The 18,721-nt window shown below is 44.6% G+C and overlaps 1 protein-coding gene across 1 annotated transcript in view; it reads left to right on the plus strand.

Annotated features, from left to right (window-relative positions):
• The window catches only part of LOC112554266 (ras-like protein family member 12), a 35,458-nt gene extending 16,998 nt beyond the window's left edge, over positions 1-18,460 (plus strand). Inside the window, exons 3-6 of the mRNA XM_025221973.1 lie at positions 3,450-3,506; positions 4,193-4,269; positions 14,817-15,004; positions 15,654-18,460. Coding sequence (XP_025077758.1) covers positions 3,450-3,506; positions 4,193-4,269; positions 14,817-15,004; positions 15,654-15,963 — 632 coding nt within the window. The 3' untranslated portion in view covers positions 15,964-18,460. The remainder of the gene's footprint in view (positions 1-3,449; positions 3,507-4,192; positions 4,270-14,816; positions 15,005-15,653) is intronic.
• Positions 18,461-18,721: the final 261 nt, after the last annotated feature.

Genomic DNA, 18,721 nt, shown 5'->3' on the forward strand with positions numbered 1-18,721 from the left:
GGAGAACATTCCAGACAGGCCTCGCATGCAGCAGGGCGCGTGTCTCCCGTCCGCGCGTAAAAGCCGCCATAAATTTTTCGCAGCAAACGGAGTTTTATCTGTTCTGTTGGGCCGTGGTTACAAAATGGCGATGGTATCATGGCTTCCAATGGACTGCATGATGTATCGTCGGCCTTTTGTTGGTTTGTTTATTTGCAGGAAGAGATCCGCAGGGGAGGACTAGAGAGAGAGATGTAAGCTTTTACCGAAACCCTGTATAGGACACTGTTGTAGTTTATATTCGATGACATATAGGTATTTCCTTAGATCTTTATATATATATATAGAGAGAGAGACGGGTTGGACTATTCCTCGTTTAGTTTAAACTCTTTTTGTCTCTTTATTGTAAGAGCTGCCATCTTCTCTTTGCGTGCTTCTTGAGGTGGTTCAACGTGGGACAATGTGGGCGTCTCAGTGGGAGACAGATTGTGGGCGTGCCTGAATGTGGTACAGCTTGTGGGCGTGTCAGTGAAGGATACTGTGGGTGTGTCTTGAGTGGAAGACAGGTTGTGGGCGTGTCAGTGAGGGACACTGTGGGCGTGTCGCAATGTGGGACGTACGCTGTGTGTGTGCGTCGCGTGCTGGAGGCAAGACCGGTGGAAGATGACCGAAGTTTTCTTTCACCGAGCCTTTGACTTGGCTGAGGTGTCAAAAGATATTCAGTCTAATTCATGTCATTTTCAGGAGGATTTGTCATCAAACATAAGAAAGATGTTATCTGAGCTCGACTCCTATGTATTCGCTTTCAGTATTGCTACCCAGCAGCACTGCCTCACTCCTACTCCACCTGTTGTCGTAGAATATAACAGGCACCATATATCAAACCAACTCACACCATATCATGATCACAAGGTGTCGTTTCCACACCTTTTTGTTTTCTAACCAGCATGCCTGTCTCAGATCTCCGAGATAATTTGTGATCGGGACTCAGATGAGAAGATAACTGCTCTTTCACACATTTTTCACGATCCATGTGATCCCTTGGATCCCATTTTACTGAAGGTGGTGGCGGGGGTATGTAATAAAAACTAAGATGAACAGGCAAGCAGGTAATAGCGATGAAAAACGCGCAGAGTTATCTCCCCCTTAAGGAGTTCTGGTTTCGGAAATCACAACAGCAACAGCACCACGTGCATTCCTCATCACGCGCTCCACCCACCCGCCCACCTACCCCCATACACACTCACTCAGGTGTAGTTAACGCACAACAACGTCAGCTGCGCCAACCGCCATAAAAACTCAAATTTTTTAAGTTTTCAGCCAAGCATGTTGCTCCCGGCGGCGGTGAAGTGTGACTTTGTTGTCCTGACCTGTGTTTCACGCTCGGTGCGGAGGCTCTCTGCCCCCACTGACTCTGGCACATCGCTGTGTTCATTCTTCCTTCGCTCCCTTCCATCCTTCCCACCTTCCCCTACCTAGCTTTTACCTTTGGAGGTGGTTTGGGTGTGGGGTAGTCGGGTGTGAAGAGGAGCGGTTAGAGCCTTTTAACTGTTGACGGCTTCTTCATACCTCGATAAAAAATATTCTGGTTTCTTCAACGAGGAGAGTTCCTCTTTCTTGTTAGCTTGAGGTTTTTTGCGGGTGGGAGGGTTCGTTTATGGGGGGGGGGGAACCCTATTCTTGCTGGTATTGATATTGTGGGGTGAGTGTCGGTTATGGCGAGTTAAAAATGAGTTAAAAATGACTTCCTGGCACGTTAATTGCCATTCACCACACTACCACACTGCCATCGCATGTCGCGGGGGAGGCTGTGGAACTGTGTTAGTATGGTGGTTGTGGTGGTTGTGGTGGTGATGATGATAAACTACAGATGCTGCTGCTTCCCCTTTTTTCTTTCCTTGCTTATTTCTTGCTAAACCCATCAACTTTGTATAATTTTAGACTGTTTATTTCTTGCTAATCCACAGCCATTGTGTAGTTCTCAGGGTGGTCAGTGGTGTATTGTAGACAGATAATCTCAGGTGTAAGCAGAGAACTAGTCTTGTCCTGTGGATGATGTCAGCCACTAATTGGGTGCAGCTGGTCTGTGTACTCGCCCAGCCTCGCAATCGGCGGTGGAGGTAGAAAACTGCACGATTTGAGGGAAATCTTGAAATAAACATGAACACAGGCATTTACATGGACTGGTGGCTGGAGCTGATAGGGTAAACACAGTATCGGGTAGTCTGTGTATGTTTATACCATGTTTATGAGTATAAACCGTTGTCAAACGCTCGTGCATGCCTTGCAGACAGCCTCACGATATTTACAGCCCCCTTCAGGTAAACGCTTAATGGAGACTTTTATCAGTCTACCCTTTGAGATACCCGGTCGCCTTGCGGTCCAAGGATACCGGGTATTGTGCAACTCCAGGAGGTATCTACAGCCCGATGGATGCGACTCTCATTGTATTTTACCATTAGTCTCTACCCTCTTGCAGTGAGATGTATTAAGGAGAAGTGCCTGGTAAGAAAGTCCAGTCCGATCCATCTGATGTAGTCTGTCACGAGGTCGGTCAGTGAGGTCATCAGTGAGGTCATCACGTGGTGCCAGTCTGCGCTCCGGACATCGAGACTCCGAGCTGGAGACACACCATTGTAGCACCAACTTGTATTAATAAACTGCTTGCAGAGGATTTTTGGTTCATTCAACTACTAGAACGAGGCTGGTGTGTATAAAGCTTCCGGTTTAGTCAGATGCATTGTTTAGGCTCGCCGAGACTAACAGCGGAGAACTTCGCAAGAGACTAAGCGTTGGTCTCGGCAGATAGACATCCGTCCACCAACACACGTCCGTGGTTGTTGTAGCATTGCTAGTTGTACAGCCTGCAATACACCTTCGCTGTCACGTGACTTTGCTGAGAGAGTGTAGTACTGCAGGTTTTATTCAGTTCCATGTAACCTCCGGGTTAAGCGGTTTACAAAAGCTTCAGTACACAAACTGTTCACTGCGTTGTGACCGCCTCCCTTTCCTCCGCCATTTACTCTTGAAATAAAAATAGATTCTTTTCTTCACAAACCCGTCATCTTTAATTTTCACATTACTTCTGGGGTACATCCGGGGTACTATCGTCTGCCGTTAGTAATAGTTTGTTTCAGGATGAAAAACAATGAAGTGCGCATGTGAAGTACGACGGATCTGAAGTTCATGCAAACTGAGATCGAGTGAGCACGTGCGAGGATGATGACCTCTTCCACACTGAACTCGTTAGGGTTCGCATCCCTGCTGGTGGCTCGACCTCGTTATAGCAGTGTGACGTAGGTGGCGCTGACAGCATAAGTCCAATAAAAATCAAATGTTTGGGTCATGTCCTGTCTGTCTGTCTGTCTGTCTGTCTGTCTGTCTGTCTGTCTGTCTGTCTGTCTGTCTGTCTGTCTGTCTGTCCGTCCATCTGTTTGTCTGTCTGAAGTAAAGTTTGACATCTGTTTCAGCGCTGACAGTGAAGTACATGACGAAGAGATTCATCATGGAGTACGACCCTTACCTAGGTACGTGGCCTGCAGTACTCGGCCAGCAGCCGCCACGTGTACATACTCGCCAGGAATGATAACCGCGCAGATGGGTTCTCTCCCCTGCCGAGACAATCTTATAGCTTATCACACAGGATGTCTCCTAATAGGGCAATCAATGCTACACTTCCCTCAGGGTCTCAAAACGATGCAGCCTGCCTGCCACTTTCTTTCTCTCTTTCTACCTTTCTCCTTCTTTCTTTCTCTCTCTCACACACTCTTCTCCTCCTGTCTGTATGTGGCTGTGTGTCGCAAGCACAAAAACAAAAACGTTTTGTACCAAACGTGGCCTACATTAAGTACTGATTTTTATACAATATTGAATAATAATAATAATAATAATAATAATAATAAATAATAATAATAATAATAATAATAATAATAATAATAATAATAATAATAATAATAATAGCTGATTTTATGTGTATATATTTCATTAAATGAGTGTCTCAGATCATCAGCCTAAAACTGAATTAAAAATGTTGGCTTTAGTGTGGTTTCTGGTGACGTGTGCTTGCATCAACCAGTATTTTCATCTTGCCTTAAAATCGAGCAAGATAAAAGTTACCCTGGCACTTTTTAAAACATCTTTAATATTGTTTAATACTATTGTGTTACCTGGGCACGTCTGTGTGTGTACGGGGGGTCTGTGTCTGTGTGTGCAGAAGGGACCTACACAAAGCACGAGGACATGGGAGACAGCCAAGACTGTCTTGTGCACCTGATGGATACCTGTGACAGGGTGAGTCTTTGTCTGCAACCTTCTCCCTACCTGATGATTCACCATCTAGTCCATGTGCATGCAGTCCGGCGATTATTGCCAATACAATGATAATTGTCTGCCTTCCTTTGACACTCTGTTCTTTGTCTGTACGAGGTACGTTGTTTAGCATGCATCATGTAGTCTGACGGTGTAAAACGCCAATCACCTCCTCCACCACCACCATCACCATCCCCACCACCACCACCACCATCACCTCCACCACCACCACCACATACATCTCCTCTCCATGCGCTGCATCTGCTTTGTTTTTCTTACCTGCCCCGGACATGTCTAATGCTGTTTGTTGTGAGTGCGCAACTCCTAGAGCAATGGCGCTAATGTCCTTCCCATGCTCACCTGCTGCTGCCAGGATCCGTTCGCATCCCCATCCACACCAGCGTTAGCGTCGACAGAGTGTTCGGCGCTTGCACCTACATTCACACTGGTGCCAGACGTGGCTGTCACGTGGTTACGCCGTCCTCTCGTCGTGTGGTGACGTCATGACGTAGTTCTGTCAATCATGGCTTTCACTGCCGGAGAGCCGGTGTTACTTCCGCTCGCGGTGAGGCCTAACGGTTTTCACGTAGTAACGATATTGCAACCGTCCACAAACCTGCCCCCATGACCCCGTCCTGACAGGTGATTCAATGAAAGCTGGTACGGGTGATGTGTAAAGTTGGTACAGGTGATGTGTAAAGTTGGTACAGGTGATGTGTAAAGTTGGTACAGGTGATGTGTGAAGTTGGTACAGGTGATGTGTAAAGTTGGTACAGGTGATGTGTAAAGTTGGTACAGGTGATGTGTAAAGTTGGTACAGGTGATGTGTAAAGTTGGTACAGGTGATGTGTGAAATACCAGCTTGTATCAGAGCATTGCTAACAGAAAATCAGTGACAGAGGGCGTGCGTGCGAGAGAGGGAGTGTGTGTGATAGAGAGAGAGAATGATTAACGCGGAGAAACACGATCATCAGAGTATCCAAGGAAACGTAACTCTCGCCTCAACCACTTCCTCAGATAACCGCACGAAATCCCTCGTCTGCGGCAGGAAGTGGAGGTGAGTGACGATGAGCATCGCTGTCTAAATCCAGCAGACGATAAAAATGGCGGCCAGGGGCTGGGGGGAGTGGGTGACGAGCGCAGCTGGAAAGCACGATACCGCGCAGCAGGAAAGTACATTTGTCACTCCACCTCTTGCAACCATGTCACGACAGGTTCCAACACCTGAGACAGGTGAGAGGCAGGGAGGCACCTCCATTTTCATTGGTGCCCGAGATGAAACACGGAGTCCCTGGCAGCTGGGTCGGTATTTGTAACAACAAACTGAAGTTTGTGTGAGTCACAGACAAGCCCTCGGTATACATTACTCTTCTCTTTCATGTGACTTACTGTATATTTCTCTGACCTGTGCAGCTCCCTACACAGCCGTCACCTGTGCATCTGACATCCAATACATATTATTACTCGGCCATGTTCGAGCTAGAAGCCACGCCGACCAACACACACACACACCTGACTACAGACTCAAGGGACTCAATCTGTTACAAAATCCAGAAGGGATGATCTTTAAAATCAACACACTTTATTCTAATGTTTACCTCTCGATGCCATCTGTGTAAACTATTCTCTTGTGCATATCTGGAGATATCTCGATGATGTTTCTGCAATATTTTCGGCTTTGAAGCCCCCGCGAGGTGCACCGAGCACCGCAGTGCCCCTCCGTCCCTGAGGCAGCAACCGATGGCAACACTCGAACATTCCGGGGGCACGGAGTTCGGCACGAGACCTGTTCCCCAAATTACCCAGACTCCATCATCAGCAGGCACAGCACGACACCCACAAGCACCGGCACTCCACAGGATGTTGGGTCATCGTCGGTCTCATCGTCGCTACAACCATCATCGTCACTGAAGATAAGGGGCAGACCGACCAAAAAAAAAAAATCTGGAATACAACTGTTTCCAACATTTCATGCGCCAGCCAACGACTGGCATTTGGAGAAGGTCTCCGGCATTGTATCACTCCGCCTGGCGTGTACCGAGAAAAAAGGTCAGACACCAGACGTCTGGGATGGAGCGGCAAGCTGTGACGACTGCCTGTCGGTGCACGTGAACAGGTAGACAGGGGAGGTGCTAACCAACAGGTAGAATAAAGAACGGGTAGCAGAAATAGAGTAACCAGCAGGTAGCAGGAGATGTGGTAACAAACAAGAAACAGAGGGATGTGTTCACAAGGAGGTAGTTAGGGGGTTGTGCAACGAACAGGTAGCAAGACAGGTGTAAAAAGAAACATGAAGCAAGAAAACATATGTAGCAAGCATGTACGGCAATGAAGGTAACAAGCAGGTAGAAGACAGATGCGGGGAAAGGGGGGAATAGGTGTTTTACACCGAGTAAGCAACCAAGACTATATCACTGCCAGTCAGCCAGCCCTGTAAACAGATGCCACATGCAGAGAAAGAACAATGTGCCCGAGACGAGATCTGAACCCAGGACTGCCAACCTTTACTGGTAACAGGCGCCAAGAGATGCGGCAGGAAACAAGGAAGAAGAAAGACTCGGCAAGGAGCAGGTATCAACAGAAGACACAAAAAAGGACCAGACAACAAGGGGACTACTTTCTCACAAGTAAATAGGCGTGTACGTGAAGATCAAAGACTACAGTAACACGAGGTGTACTTATAAACTACAAACAACTGATATACAGTTTCACTGCTGCACGACTTCTTTGGGCACGACGATTGGCTGTATACAAATCTTCAAACGTGAGGTTGGTCAGGGTCCACCTGCTTCAACTGTCACCGGAAGACACTGCATGACCTTATCTGTACAAGTATAGTGTGGTGATATCTAAATGTTCTAAATCTGGAACTGCTGACATGTTACAGTCGGGGCAGTCAGCACGTGCACTCACCACGAACTGGCTCGACTGCTTTTTTCCCAGCTAACTACTAAAACGAGGCAGGTGTGTACACAGCTTCCGGTTTAGTGACATTGTTGAGGCACGCCGAGACTAACAGCGGAGAACTTAGCAAGAGGCTAAGCGCTGGTCTCGGCAGTACAAGCCCATGCACTCACTAAACGCTGGTATCACTACTCACAGTTACATGTTTATGATACACAGCATGTCTCTGGCACGCGCTGGACAAAGAAGAGTGACGGCACGTGACAGCGATCACGTGCATTGTTTCCTAACACGTGATCAATCAAAAGGTGCGCGACGGTTGGCCGGTTTTTCTCCTGCAGACGAGCAATTCCTCCTGTGTTACTGCTGAGTCTGCGCCTATCCACGAGCCGCAAATTACCCATTTCACCACCTTGACAGAAAGATGTCCTCTTTTCACGCCAGTCTCGCAGATTCCCGCGGAAACACGCGTTATCGCGAGCGATAGCTGAATTTATCTGGCTGTCAGTAGATATATAGCAAGCTATCGCAACACCAGCTGTCTGCGCCTCCTTCCGACCACCACCACCACCACCACACACTTTCCTGTTGCTGCAGTCACAGGAAGGATCCGCAGGCCTGCAGCAAGGACGATGAGTACAGCTCATCCCTGGTCTCACCTCCTGACATTCCGCGATCCTCTGATCTTGAGACGATAGTGTGCAGCAACGACTTGTGGTATGGTTCTTGATGTAGTTGTAGCTCCGTGAATACATGATACCTTGAATACAGGATACCTCTCGTGATTACAGTGGGAATAATTATCCTGCTTGCGATAATTATAATGATGGTGGAGATGATTCTGCTTGGGGATATTCCTGTGGATGAGATCCATCCACACTCTGATGTCTGTCAAACCCTAACATCATCAAAGTTTCCTTACAAAAACCTCAGATGTACTTGTAGCCATCATCAGACCTCGATCCTTGGCTTTGGTGGAGAATCTGGCAGACTTCCTGCAAGTAACAGATGACAGCAATTATCTACGACGACGGCATTGTGGATGATTACTTTGACGATTGTTTGTAGCTTTTGTCCCCATAGATGCCTCCAGTCACCTTTCATTCAGTTGTAAATATTTCCTGATCCTTATAGGAGCTCAAGTGAACAATACAAACATTTTACTTTGTAAATTAAAGGTTTGATTGTTTTTAGTTGAGAGTTTCTCTTTTGTAATTATATTGTAAAATAGGAAATCTTGTTTTCAATAAGTAGAAATTGAAAACTAACTTCTCAATTTAAAGTTTATAATTAATTTAATCAGGATAATTTACTAACCTTAGTTCCTATCGGACCTGTGGTTATGAAAGTTTCTAAGGTGGAACTCCAAGTTCACAGTATATTTTGTAGTATATGTGAAGCTTTCCCTTCTGTTGGCTTCGCTTCGTTAAGAGCAAGTCAACTTAAGCGGAGAAGAGAATGTTAACTAGCGAATTATTTTATTATTTTGTTCTTACACACCTGACTTCAACTTCTAGTCGTATGATAACGATTTAAAATAGACTTTTGTCTCTCTTTCTTTCTCTCTCTCCTTTGTTCGCTCTATAAATACTTTTCTCATCAAAGACACACTCCTGACCAAAAGACAGTGCGCCGGGGAATGTTTTCGTGTCAAGGGCTGGCATCGTTACCGTTGTAGTTGTCTGCTACTTCTATTTTCGGTTGAAAAATATGGCATGTTTAGTCAGTCTCCTCCATCCATCTTCATCCTCCCAGTCATGCTTTCTATTTTGGACTGCACTGCACGTGTCCTTCTCTCACTCTCCAGTCTCCCCCAAGAGACTCCATCACAAACCTTCAAACACCCACCTCCTTGTCTCTCTCTCTCTCACGTGGTCCTTCAGCAGTGTGTCACAAGGATAGTTGGATTGGAGGTTGAGCGTTCAAATCTCGCCTACCGCACTTATTTTTTCCTTTTATATTTTTCTTCCTATGAAGTGTGGAACATTTTTAGTGATGGACGAGCTTGCCGTGACATACACAAGCAACCAACTAACCCAGTAACTATCTTTCCCTCATCTTGCACGTGACATGCAGTGATATGGTATCCTATTTCTGTGTGTGTGAGTGTGTGTCTGTGTGTGTAATCATGCCACCACCGGTCAAGATGGCGAAGCAGCCATTAGTTTACACTCGAGATTTTCTCCTGTGGTTGTGGCTGACGGCCACACGTGCCCTGATGTAAATTTCAATAACATTCCGACAAAGAAAACCAAACTGAGAGGATGTAGATTGGGTCAGAAACAGGGAAGATGAGAGGGTGTTGACATCCATTACCAGCCCTCGCTCACTCCAATGTTCGCTCCCTTCAAAACAAACAGGACGAACTCTCTGGGTTCATGGCGACTACCAAGGTTGTGAACTTCTGTCTGAGTGGAAACAAGACTAACAGAGGATGTAACATTCCTGCTAGATGAATACACAACGATTTGATTCGACAGAAATGCACGAGCAACAAATAAATATCGGGGGGTGGGGCTGGTGAGGGATGGACCCCAAGCTTCACAACACGAGAACAGGATGGTAGTCCGCATCATGAGAGGCAAGGTGCTCAAGGAGTGAGCTAGTCAGCTCATATCCACACACACACACTTATCTCGACAAAGTTGTAGTGGAAGTAGTTGGTAGACAAATGAGTATTGAAATCATGTCACGTGATGTAGGAGGGGGGCAGCAGGGAAGTGACAGTTGAGGTGTGGGGCCCTAACTGCCAGGAAGGCCCGCAATGAGGTGTTCTTATCGCAAATCATTGTCGGCAGAACTCGGCTCTCCGACAGCAGGAATAACCATCAGTGATAAGATGAAGTTTCCTCCGCAAGCACTCGGGGTGGAATCTGCTTCCTCCTCCCGCGAACACAACGAGTGTTTGTATAACCACCTTCTCTCTCTCCCTTTACCAGGGTTTGAATGGAAGCAACGGCTGTGAATGGTAAGCACGGGGTGAGCTTCTTCCCGCCCACGTGTTTACAGGTGTTGTGTCTAGACAACTATAGGTGTTGTTTACGGCATTTATAGTTGTTTATAGGTGGTGTTTACAGGTGTTGTGTCTAGACAACTATAGGTGTTGTTTACGGCATTTATAGTTGTTTATAGGTGGTGTTTACAGGTGTTGTGTCTAGACAACTATAGGTGTTGTTTACGGCATTTATAGTTGTTTATAGTGGTATTTACAGGTGTTGTGTCTAGACAACTATAGGTGTTGTTTACGCATTTATAGTTGGTTTATAGCAGGTGTTGTGTCTAGACAACTATAGGTTTGTTTTTACGCATTTATAGTTGTTTATAGGTGGTATTTACAGGTGTTGTGTCTAGACGGTGTTGTTTTTTATAGTTGTTTATAGGTGGTGTTTACAGGTGTTGTGTCTAGACAACTATAGGTGTTGTTTACGGCATTTATAGTTGTTTATAGGTGGTATTTACAGGTGTTGTGTCTAGACAACTATAGGTGTTGTTTACGGCATTTATAGTTGTTTATAGGTGGTATTTACAGGTGTTTGCTTACAGATGGTTGTTATAAGTGTTTACAGGTAATGTGCTATGTTTACAGGTGTTTTTAGGCGTTGTTTGTAAATGTTTATATGTGTTTGTTTATAGGTGTTGTGCATTATTGTTTGTTTAAAGATGTTTATGGATGTTGTGTATATATAGTTATAGTGTTGTTTTAGGAATAATGGGTAGGAGATCAACAGTCGTCTGCTGAAGTTTTTGGCAGACTAGCCTGCCTTGAACTCCCCTAAACATAGAAGTTGTGTTTCGAGAGATAAGCCATTGGAATTAAACGAAAGAAAAGGTTGTTGCTTCTGTTTCAGTTTTTCATTCTTTGGCTTAGTGAGGAATTCACAGTGTTGTCCATAGGAATGGGAATCCCATGGGAATCCCATGGGAAACGTCCCATGGGATGGGATGGGATGGGACAGCACACATTTGTATTTCCCATGGTAGTCGATACTTGATATTGCAAAATAAATTTACTGTTATTTCATTCATCAAGGATTTAAATCTTTCCTCTGAATCATCTATTGTATGTGAAGTAGCAGGAATTATAGAACAAAAGCCGAAAAGTGGTTTTCAGTGTTGTCCATAGGATTGTTAATACCATGGGAATCCCATGGGAAACATCCCGTGGGATGGGACGGGATGGGACAGGCATAAATTGCCATGGTACGGGATGGGACGGGATAGAAAAATATGTCCCATGGACAACCCTGGGAATTCACCTTCACTAATTCTCCTTCACGCTTTCGGATTTACTGGATAAATATCAGCAGAAGTCAACTTTTATCTCTTCTAAAATCAAGACGAATCTTTGTGGGGTTTTAATGACTGGTCAGGTGCAACTTTTTTCTAACGATTGGATCAAGTTTAAGTGCCAGATACTATTTCTCCAACTATTGGTAAATACATCCCTTCTGTTCTCGAGATACTGTCAAACTAAACCTAACCGTCAAACAGGACCTTGTATTGCAAGAGGTTCACAACACACGTCAGCAGTGTACGTGGATAGACCCTCAACCAATACAAGAACTAGGACAATAGGTGAAGTAAGTGTATCGCTATACTAATCTGACAACATTTTGTTTTTCGTACACCCACCGGTCCTTTAACGAGCAATTGGTGAACATACGAACCTTCAAAGCATTGATGGCTGATTCTTGTCTCAGCGATTCATATGGCGTGTGAACTAACGGACATCAAAATAAACGAAAGATAAAAGAATATTTTATAATGTAAGGACAATGGCTAAACAGGGCCGAGTGTGTGTCGCTAACCACTGATAGTCGTTAGCCATGCAGCTCACACCTAGCACCTCGCCGTGCATCTGGGCCCAGTGGGCCTCTTCTCCCAGCGTGCATCAGCTCTTGCACAAGAATGGGACATAAAGACAATTGCTACAAAGCACTTTAATATCCGTGCAGCCTGCTTCAGCAGCCTGGAAATTAACTCCCTCCCCATCAAATAAAGTGGGGGATGCTGGGAAAAAAATGTTTGAGAGAAGTGAGCAAGAGGGTGCCAGACGGGGGTCGTGAGGTGGGGTGGAGGCAAAAGACAAACTGGAAGAGACAGGGGAAAGGAAGGAGCAAGAAACAAGCGCCAGGCAACAAAATTTAAAGACAGATGGGGTGAAGCAGAGTTCAGAGTCGGTTATAGCCCCTGATGCACTAGATAAACTGTCTTCCCTGCTAGCGACTGTCGGCACGGAGGTGAGTGATCCACACTGACAAATCAGAGCAGAAGGTTTGTGGGTGAACACCATTTCTACACAACAGTGGGGACAGTCCTCGCTTGACTGCTCCACAGATTTCTTATCTCAGACCCACTTGCCCTCCCCTCTCTCTATCTCTCTTCATTTAAGACAAGAAAGAGCAATCACCTGCCAGGTGTCCATCCCAGGTAGCCAGCTATCAATTAGTTCTGCCTGAGATCAATCGACAAATCTTGGTTGATCACGGGTAGTAAAGTGTGAGAACCCTCATCGAGCAGATGGAATACAAATAAATTATCTCTGTATTGCAGCCATTACCTCAGGTATCTGCTTCTCCACTTCAAAAAAAAATAAATAAATTTAAAAAAAAAGAGAACAGAAATGTGATTTTTGTCTGCGTGTGTTTATTTTATTTACTCAAAGCGACAACGGTTTTCAACTCCTCGAGGCGGCCTATCGTGCACAAAATAGAATTTATTTTTCTTCATTGCCTTTCTCCCCTTTATCGACTGAGGAAAAAGCCAGAAAGATAAAACAGATACAAATATTCTAGGATCTTTAAGTACCACAACATAACTTGGCAGTCCATGCATCGCCTAATGAAGCCAGTCTTTTTGTAGGCAAGGGCAGATTGTCTCCACCACAAAAGGGTTCCGACCGGTGGGTGCCAGTAATGAAGGCAGGCTGTCAGACACCCAGGAACAGTGCCAGCCACCCCACTAAACCCCATAATTATCTCACCATTTTTTTTTTTTTTTTTTTTTTTTTTTGAGCCGCTGCAAAGTGCTTTGAACTAATCTCGACTCTTGTTTGGAATAAAGTCGGATATTAGTTCATTCTAGGGAATTGAAGCCCGGATTACAAGAAGACTAAAATCAGTTTACAGATCGATTCTATGAAGGGATTAGCGCAAAGGTGTGATGAGGCTGTGTATTGATACACACCTAAATCAACAATCTTTCTCATTTTCCCCTCACTCACTCTCGGGGTATTCACACTCATGTTACCCTCCTGCACAGTGTCTGAAGTAAACACCAGACAACAATACCAACCCACCAACAGCCGCCGGGTGCGCACTGTGGGGTAGCTGGAGGTTCTATGCCAGAAATAGCAAATTCAAAACGACGCTGCAATTCATCAAATATGGCGTTTGTTGTGAGAAGAATTAAGGGTAGCAGTCCACCAAAAAAAGATCCAACGGCCATTACTGTTTCTCCCCGAACTGTTTTTTTTTTGTGATGATAGACTAGAAGTCTGAAAATCGGCTTACAGGTTGTCAAGACTTCGTGGGATCATGGTGTAGAGTCTGTTGTGAGAGGTACAGTGGGAGCGGAAGTAAAGTGAGCGAAAATAGAAAGACAAAAGCAAATAAAAAAAAATAATCGAGCTAGTATTTGTCAATACATTTCTTGCGATAGCGTGTGGGCTCTTCCTCTTTTTTGTCCTTTGATTAATGGACTTATCGATGAATTTTATCTTTGCTTCTTATTCATACATCCATATGACTGCACCTTATTCACATAATATCCATTGGATTCAAGTCGTTGGCCTCGTCGTCATCATCACCAATCATCATCATCATCTTCTTCTTCTTCTTCTTCTTAGCAGTCGCTGTTGTCTCGTGATATATCTCTCTCACTTTATCTCCTCTCATCCCTTCATTGCTCCTTCCGTCTCGCGAGAGATAGAGATGAATCATCTTCGGTAATGACGTCATATGCACCGCTTGCCATAACCGTTGCCGCCGATGTCCAGGATGTGGAAGAGTCTGATGGCGCCAGAGTGAAGCTGGAGTTTGCTTTGTTTGAAGCTAAAAAAATATGACAGTTTACACCTGAAGTCAGCTACCTCCCCACCCCTCTCTCTCTCTCTCCCTCCCCCACCAGCAACCTATAAATTCGGCCATTAATTTGTAACTGACAGACATATACTTCTGGCAACTCTCAAGATCGAGCTTCAAAAGAATGTTGTGCTTTTCCTCTTTGCTAATCTGCTGATGTTTTCCGGGGTTTTGCTGGGTTGTTAGAAAAACAAGACTAAATCCTTTCTCTCTTCGCTGTCTTTATCTCTCTCTCTCTATCCATATAAAACCACGCAATCACCTAAAAGTGCAGCTCTGTTCTTCACTCAGCTAAAGTTTTCTCTTCTTTTATGCCATCATTACTAAAATAAAAAGGCTAAAAACAGACGTGAAAAAAAATGATATTAATTGCTTCCCCTCTTCCCTTCTAGACCTTCTGTCACTCACAAACGTCAAGGGTGCGTCCTCCTCTCAGATCTCACCACCTACACCACCACCACCACCACCACCACCACCACCACCTTCTTTGTGTTTCTTTAGCTTATCGGCAAGTTCCTGATTATCTGTTCTTTTCCTCCCCAGGAGGACAGCGATCCCGCTCGGTATCTGACGTGGGCTGACGCATTCGTGGTGGTGTACAGCATCACCAACAGACCCAGCTTCGAGACGGCACGCGCCTACCTGGAGAACATCACGCACTACCTCAAACAGCACGAGCGTGACTGTCCGCTGGCTCTCGTCGCCAACAAAATCGACCTGGAGCGTTACAGGTGTGTCTTACTGTATGTACATAGGTACCTGGAGCGTTACAGGTGTGTCTTACTGTATGTACATAGGTACCTGGAGCGCTACAGGTGTGTGTCTTACTGTATGTACATAGGTACCTGGAGCGCTACAGGTGTGTGTCTTACTGTATGTACATAGGTACCTGGAGTGCTACAGGTGTGTATATTTACTTATTTAGGTACCTTAGAGGGCAATCGCCGCCGCGGTGATCAGAGAAAGTATAAATATATAGAGAGAGATCCAGATTTTTACTGGAGGCTCGAAATGCTCCCATCATGATGCCAGAATGTGTGTGTGAGAGAGAGAAAGAAACAAAGTCAAACTCGACCTTTTGTCCGGCTTCACAAACGTTATCTCTTCCCTTCGTGCATTCATTCATCCTTCTTTCTTTGTTTTTTTTTTCTAATGTCTTATCTTGTTCTGATTTTTACATATCTTCTGACATACTATTTGTGTTGAATTTCTCTTTTCATCTTTTTTCTTTGACGAACATTAAACCTCTACCGTGGAAGGCTCAAGCAAAGTCCACAAATAAGGCAACAGGAGTCATTATTCCATCATTGATGTTAGTACTGTATGCAAAGAGTGATTGAGTCTCGTAGAGTTCTGTCCTATTCCTTTCTTTTTTTACAGGCAGGTGAGCAAGTCGGAGGGCCTGGCCTTGTCCAGAGAAATGAACTGTCTCAGCTTCGACGACACCACAGCCGCCGAAGACTGTGACGCAGTGTTCGAAGTGTTCCGGCGTTTAGTACGAAAAGTGTACACTGACCGCTGTGGGGGCCTGGCTGGTCAGGCGCTGTACATCGAGGAGGAGAGAGGCTCCCCTGCCCATCCCCTGCACGCCAGAACGAGGCCCAAGTCGCCCAAGGGGACTGCAGACAAGAAAGACGAGAAAAACCTTCAGAAGAAAAACTTCAGCAAAATATTCAAAATCTTTAACTAGTCTGAAATGTAGTGAAGAATGAATGTTATTATTGCTCGTCCACTAAAAAAAAAATAAAAAAGAAAAAAAAACTGAGGTCGGCCTTGGGCCTTACAAAAAGAATCTCTGCACAAAAACAAGAAAAATTATTAAATGTGTGGCTGACAACTGTTGCCTGCTTACGATGTTATGATATAGACAAAGGGTGGATGGTGTCACCAAAACATTTTCTTGCTTACATTCAAAAGAAGAGACCGTTTCATTGCTCCTCTTATCCCTTGTCGTGGTGGAAATATGTTATGTATGGCAATTGTTTGAAAACTCCTGTTTCCTACAAAACTCCGGACATGCTCTTCCGAAGACTTGATTCTACACTTTATTCCACACCTACGGGTCAACCAATCAAACGGATTGTTTCACAGATTAACCTAACAGTTTCTTGATCAGTGAACAGAACTGAACACCTTTATGATGTACGTGGAATAAACTGATCGAGTTAGTACAATGATATCTGACAAAGTTGCTGTCTTGAACAATGAATGATGAATTCCTCTTCATTACTGTTTATTACATTCGTTCTCAAATGAGTGCATCCGACTTCTGTGCTAAGGAAACGTCTGACTTTGTAACACACTTGATACGATGAACCACTCAGTTATCTGCTTCTGCGGCCACCTGGGACCTTTACCTTTTGTGTATGGCGCATGTTCTTTGTATAATGTTTGTGAAATTTGAAAGATTGTGTGTAGGAAAGAGTTGTGCCTTAAATGTCACGTGACGGAGATCATTTTCTGTCTTATTTTGATGTTTCAGATGTGTTACGGTCACGTGGTGCTTAACGATGTAAGAGATGTCCTACTAGTCTGTGCCATCTACTTTCAGACACTCCAGTGAGTGTTTGGGGAAGAGGGGAAAATATTCCCTCTGTTAATACTTTTGTTGTGTTGTCAGTGTAGACTAAAATAACAGTTCTTTTGCGTTGTGGTATACACACCACTGACTTTAGTGCAAGTAACAGTGAGGGAGGGGAGACGAAGACAATACAGCTTTCAAGTTTACAAGAATAAACTCTTTGCTTTGATGATTGTCTCCCACTGATGGCACTGCACGACAGACTGACAGACATGGAGATAACCAGGTGTGAGTGCACACAAGCGTGGGTGAGCTCGGGCTGAATGCCAAAGTTCTGAGCACAAGGAGAGATCAGTCCAATGAACAGAGATGTGTTGTGATGCCCGTGATGTCCGCAGACAAGATCGAGGGTGTGCGAGGACATACTCCACTGGGGAGATAACTCCATGTTTTAAAAAACCGCGACTTTGCCCAGAGCATGGACCGACTGTCTGAAAAAAGTGATTGTTTGTTTTAACGTGCTGCTGCCTAACAGATTGTTGTTGAAGGATATGAGATAAAGATGACTGAAAAACTGTAGTCCAAAATAATGCTCATTCCGTTCATCTCTCTTTCCTCTCTCTATTCCTTTCTTCTCTCTCTCACCATTCTCTCTTTGTGCAATATTCAAGTCTCTCCACATGCGCGTGCCAAACAAGGCTTTTCGTAGTACATTTTTAGTGGAAGTTTCTGTAGTGATTTGTGCGCTCAGCTTCGGAGCAGAAGGCTGTGAATTCGAAACTTGGTCAGGCCGGTGACTGAAAAAAGCGAAAAAAACCGCATGAACTATCACACTGATATTAAGAAGAATGTTAGGAACCGCTTTTCATATACCGTGCCCTAAACAGCAACTGCTCTTCCCTACCACAGAGCATGTGATCTTTCCCTACACCTGTATCTTTCTTACCTGTCAGGCAGGTCCGTCCCAGCGACATTTGTTCAGGTGCAGGTCTCTCTTTACTATCGTGTCTCGGTTGAATGGAGTGTGGTCGCGATAGCTTAATGGTGTATATACCGCATTTAAAATTATATTTTTGCGTTTTCGGCGTTGTTTACCAGATGTACTTTGATATCTATTGTTTTTCTATGAACAATTGCTGTTTGCGAGATCCACGTTTTGTGTAAATGCTGAGTTCCAGACATGTGTTGGTGCTGGAAGACTGAAGCGCGTCTATTTATAGCAGCCTTGTCACCCACACACTACAATAATCACTCGAAATAACAACAAATCACGTGATGGGACAGTGGTGAATGCCGTGACCTCTGCACACACTGGGTGACGCTTGTTTGTGAAAAGATGGTGTACATTTTATAGATTCAGTTTCAGCCAAACAGCAATTTGATTTAACTGTTGATAACTGTATTTGTGTATGTTATGTTTATAAATATCCGTTACGTTTCCCCCTCCACGCCCCTCAGCGACAGGTCAAGGAACTGACAGCACGTGATTTGCACTAACCTCTGGTCAACAAAGCTGAAAAGCTACGTGAAAGCTACGTGGGTATCCCGGATTGCTGCTGTGGTGGCTGCTGTATATATGCTTATTGTACAACAAAACAATGTGCGACACATGTATTTGGACAATTTGCTTGTCAAGATCGTAAATTAAAGTCTTCTCTTTATCAGCTATTGGGTTTTTGCTTTATTATTGTTGCTGTTGTTGTTGTTATTAGACGCGTTTAAATCACTATGTTCGTCTGTTCAGGAATTTTGTAATCGATTTTTCACCCACTTCCAATTTGTCCTAGAGGTCTGAAATTTCACAAGTTACTCATTTCTGGTGACAATGCAATATTAAATCATTTCCATCAGTCTATGTCTACAAATAGTTAAATAATTTAATTTTTAAATATCGTATTGACCAACTTAGGGAAGATAGGTAACTGCT

Source organism: Pomacea canaliculata, linkage group LG13 (genome assembly GCF_003073045.1).
Source record: "Pomacea canaliculata isolate SZHN2017 linkage group LG13, ASM307304v1, whole genome shotgun sequence".
In the NCBI taxonomy this organism is placed as follows: Eukaryota; Metazoa; Mollusca; class Gastropoda; order Architaenioglossa; family Ampullariidae; genus Pomacea; species Pomacea canaliculata.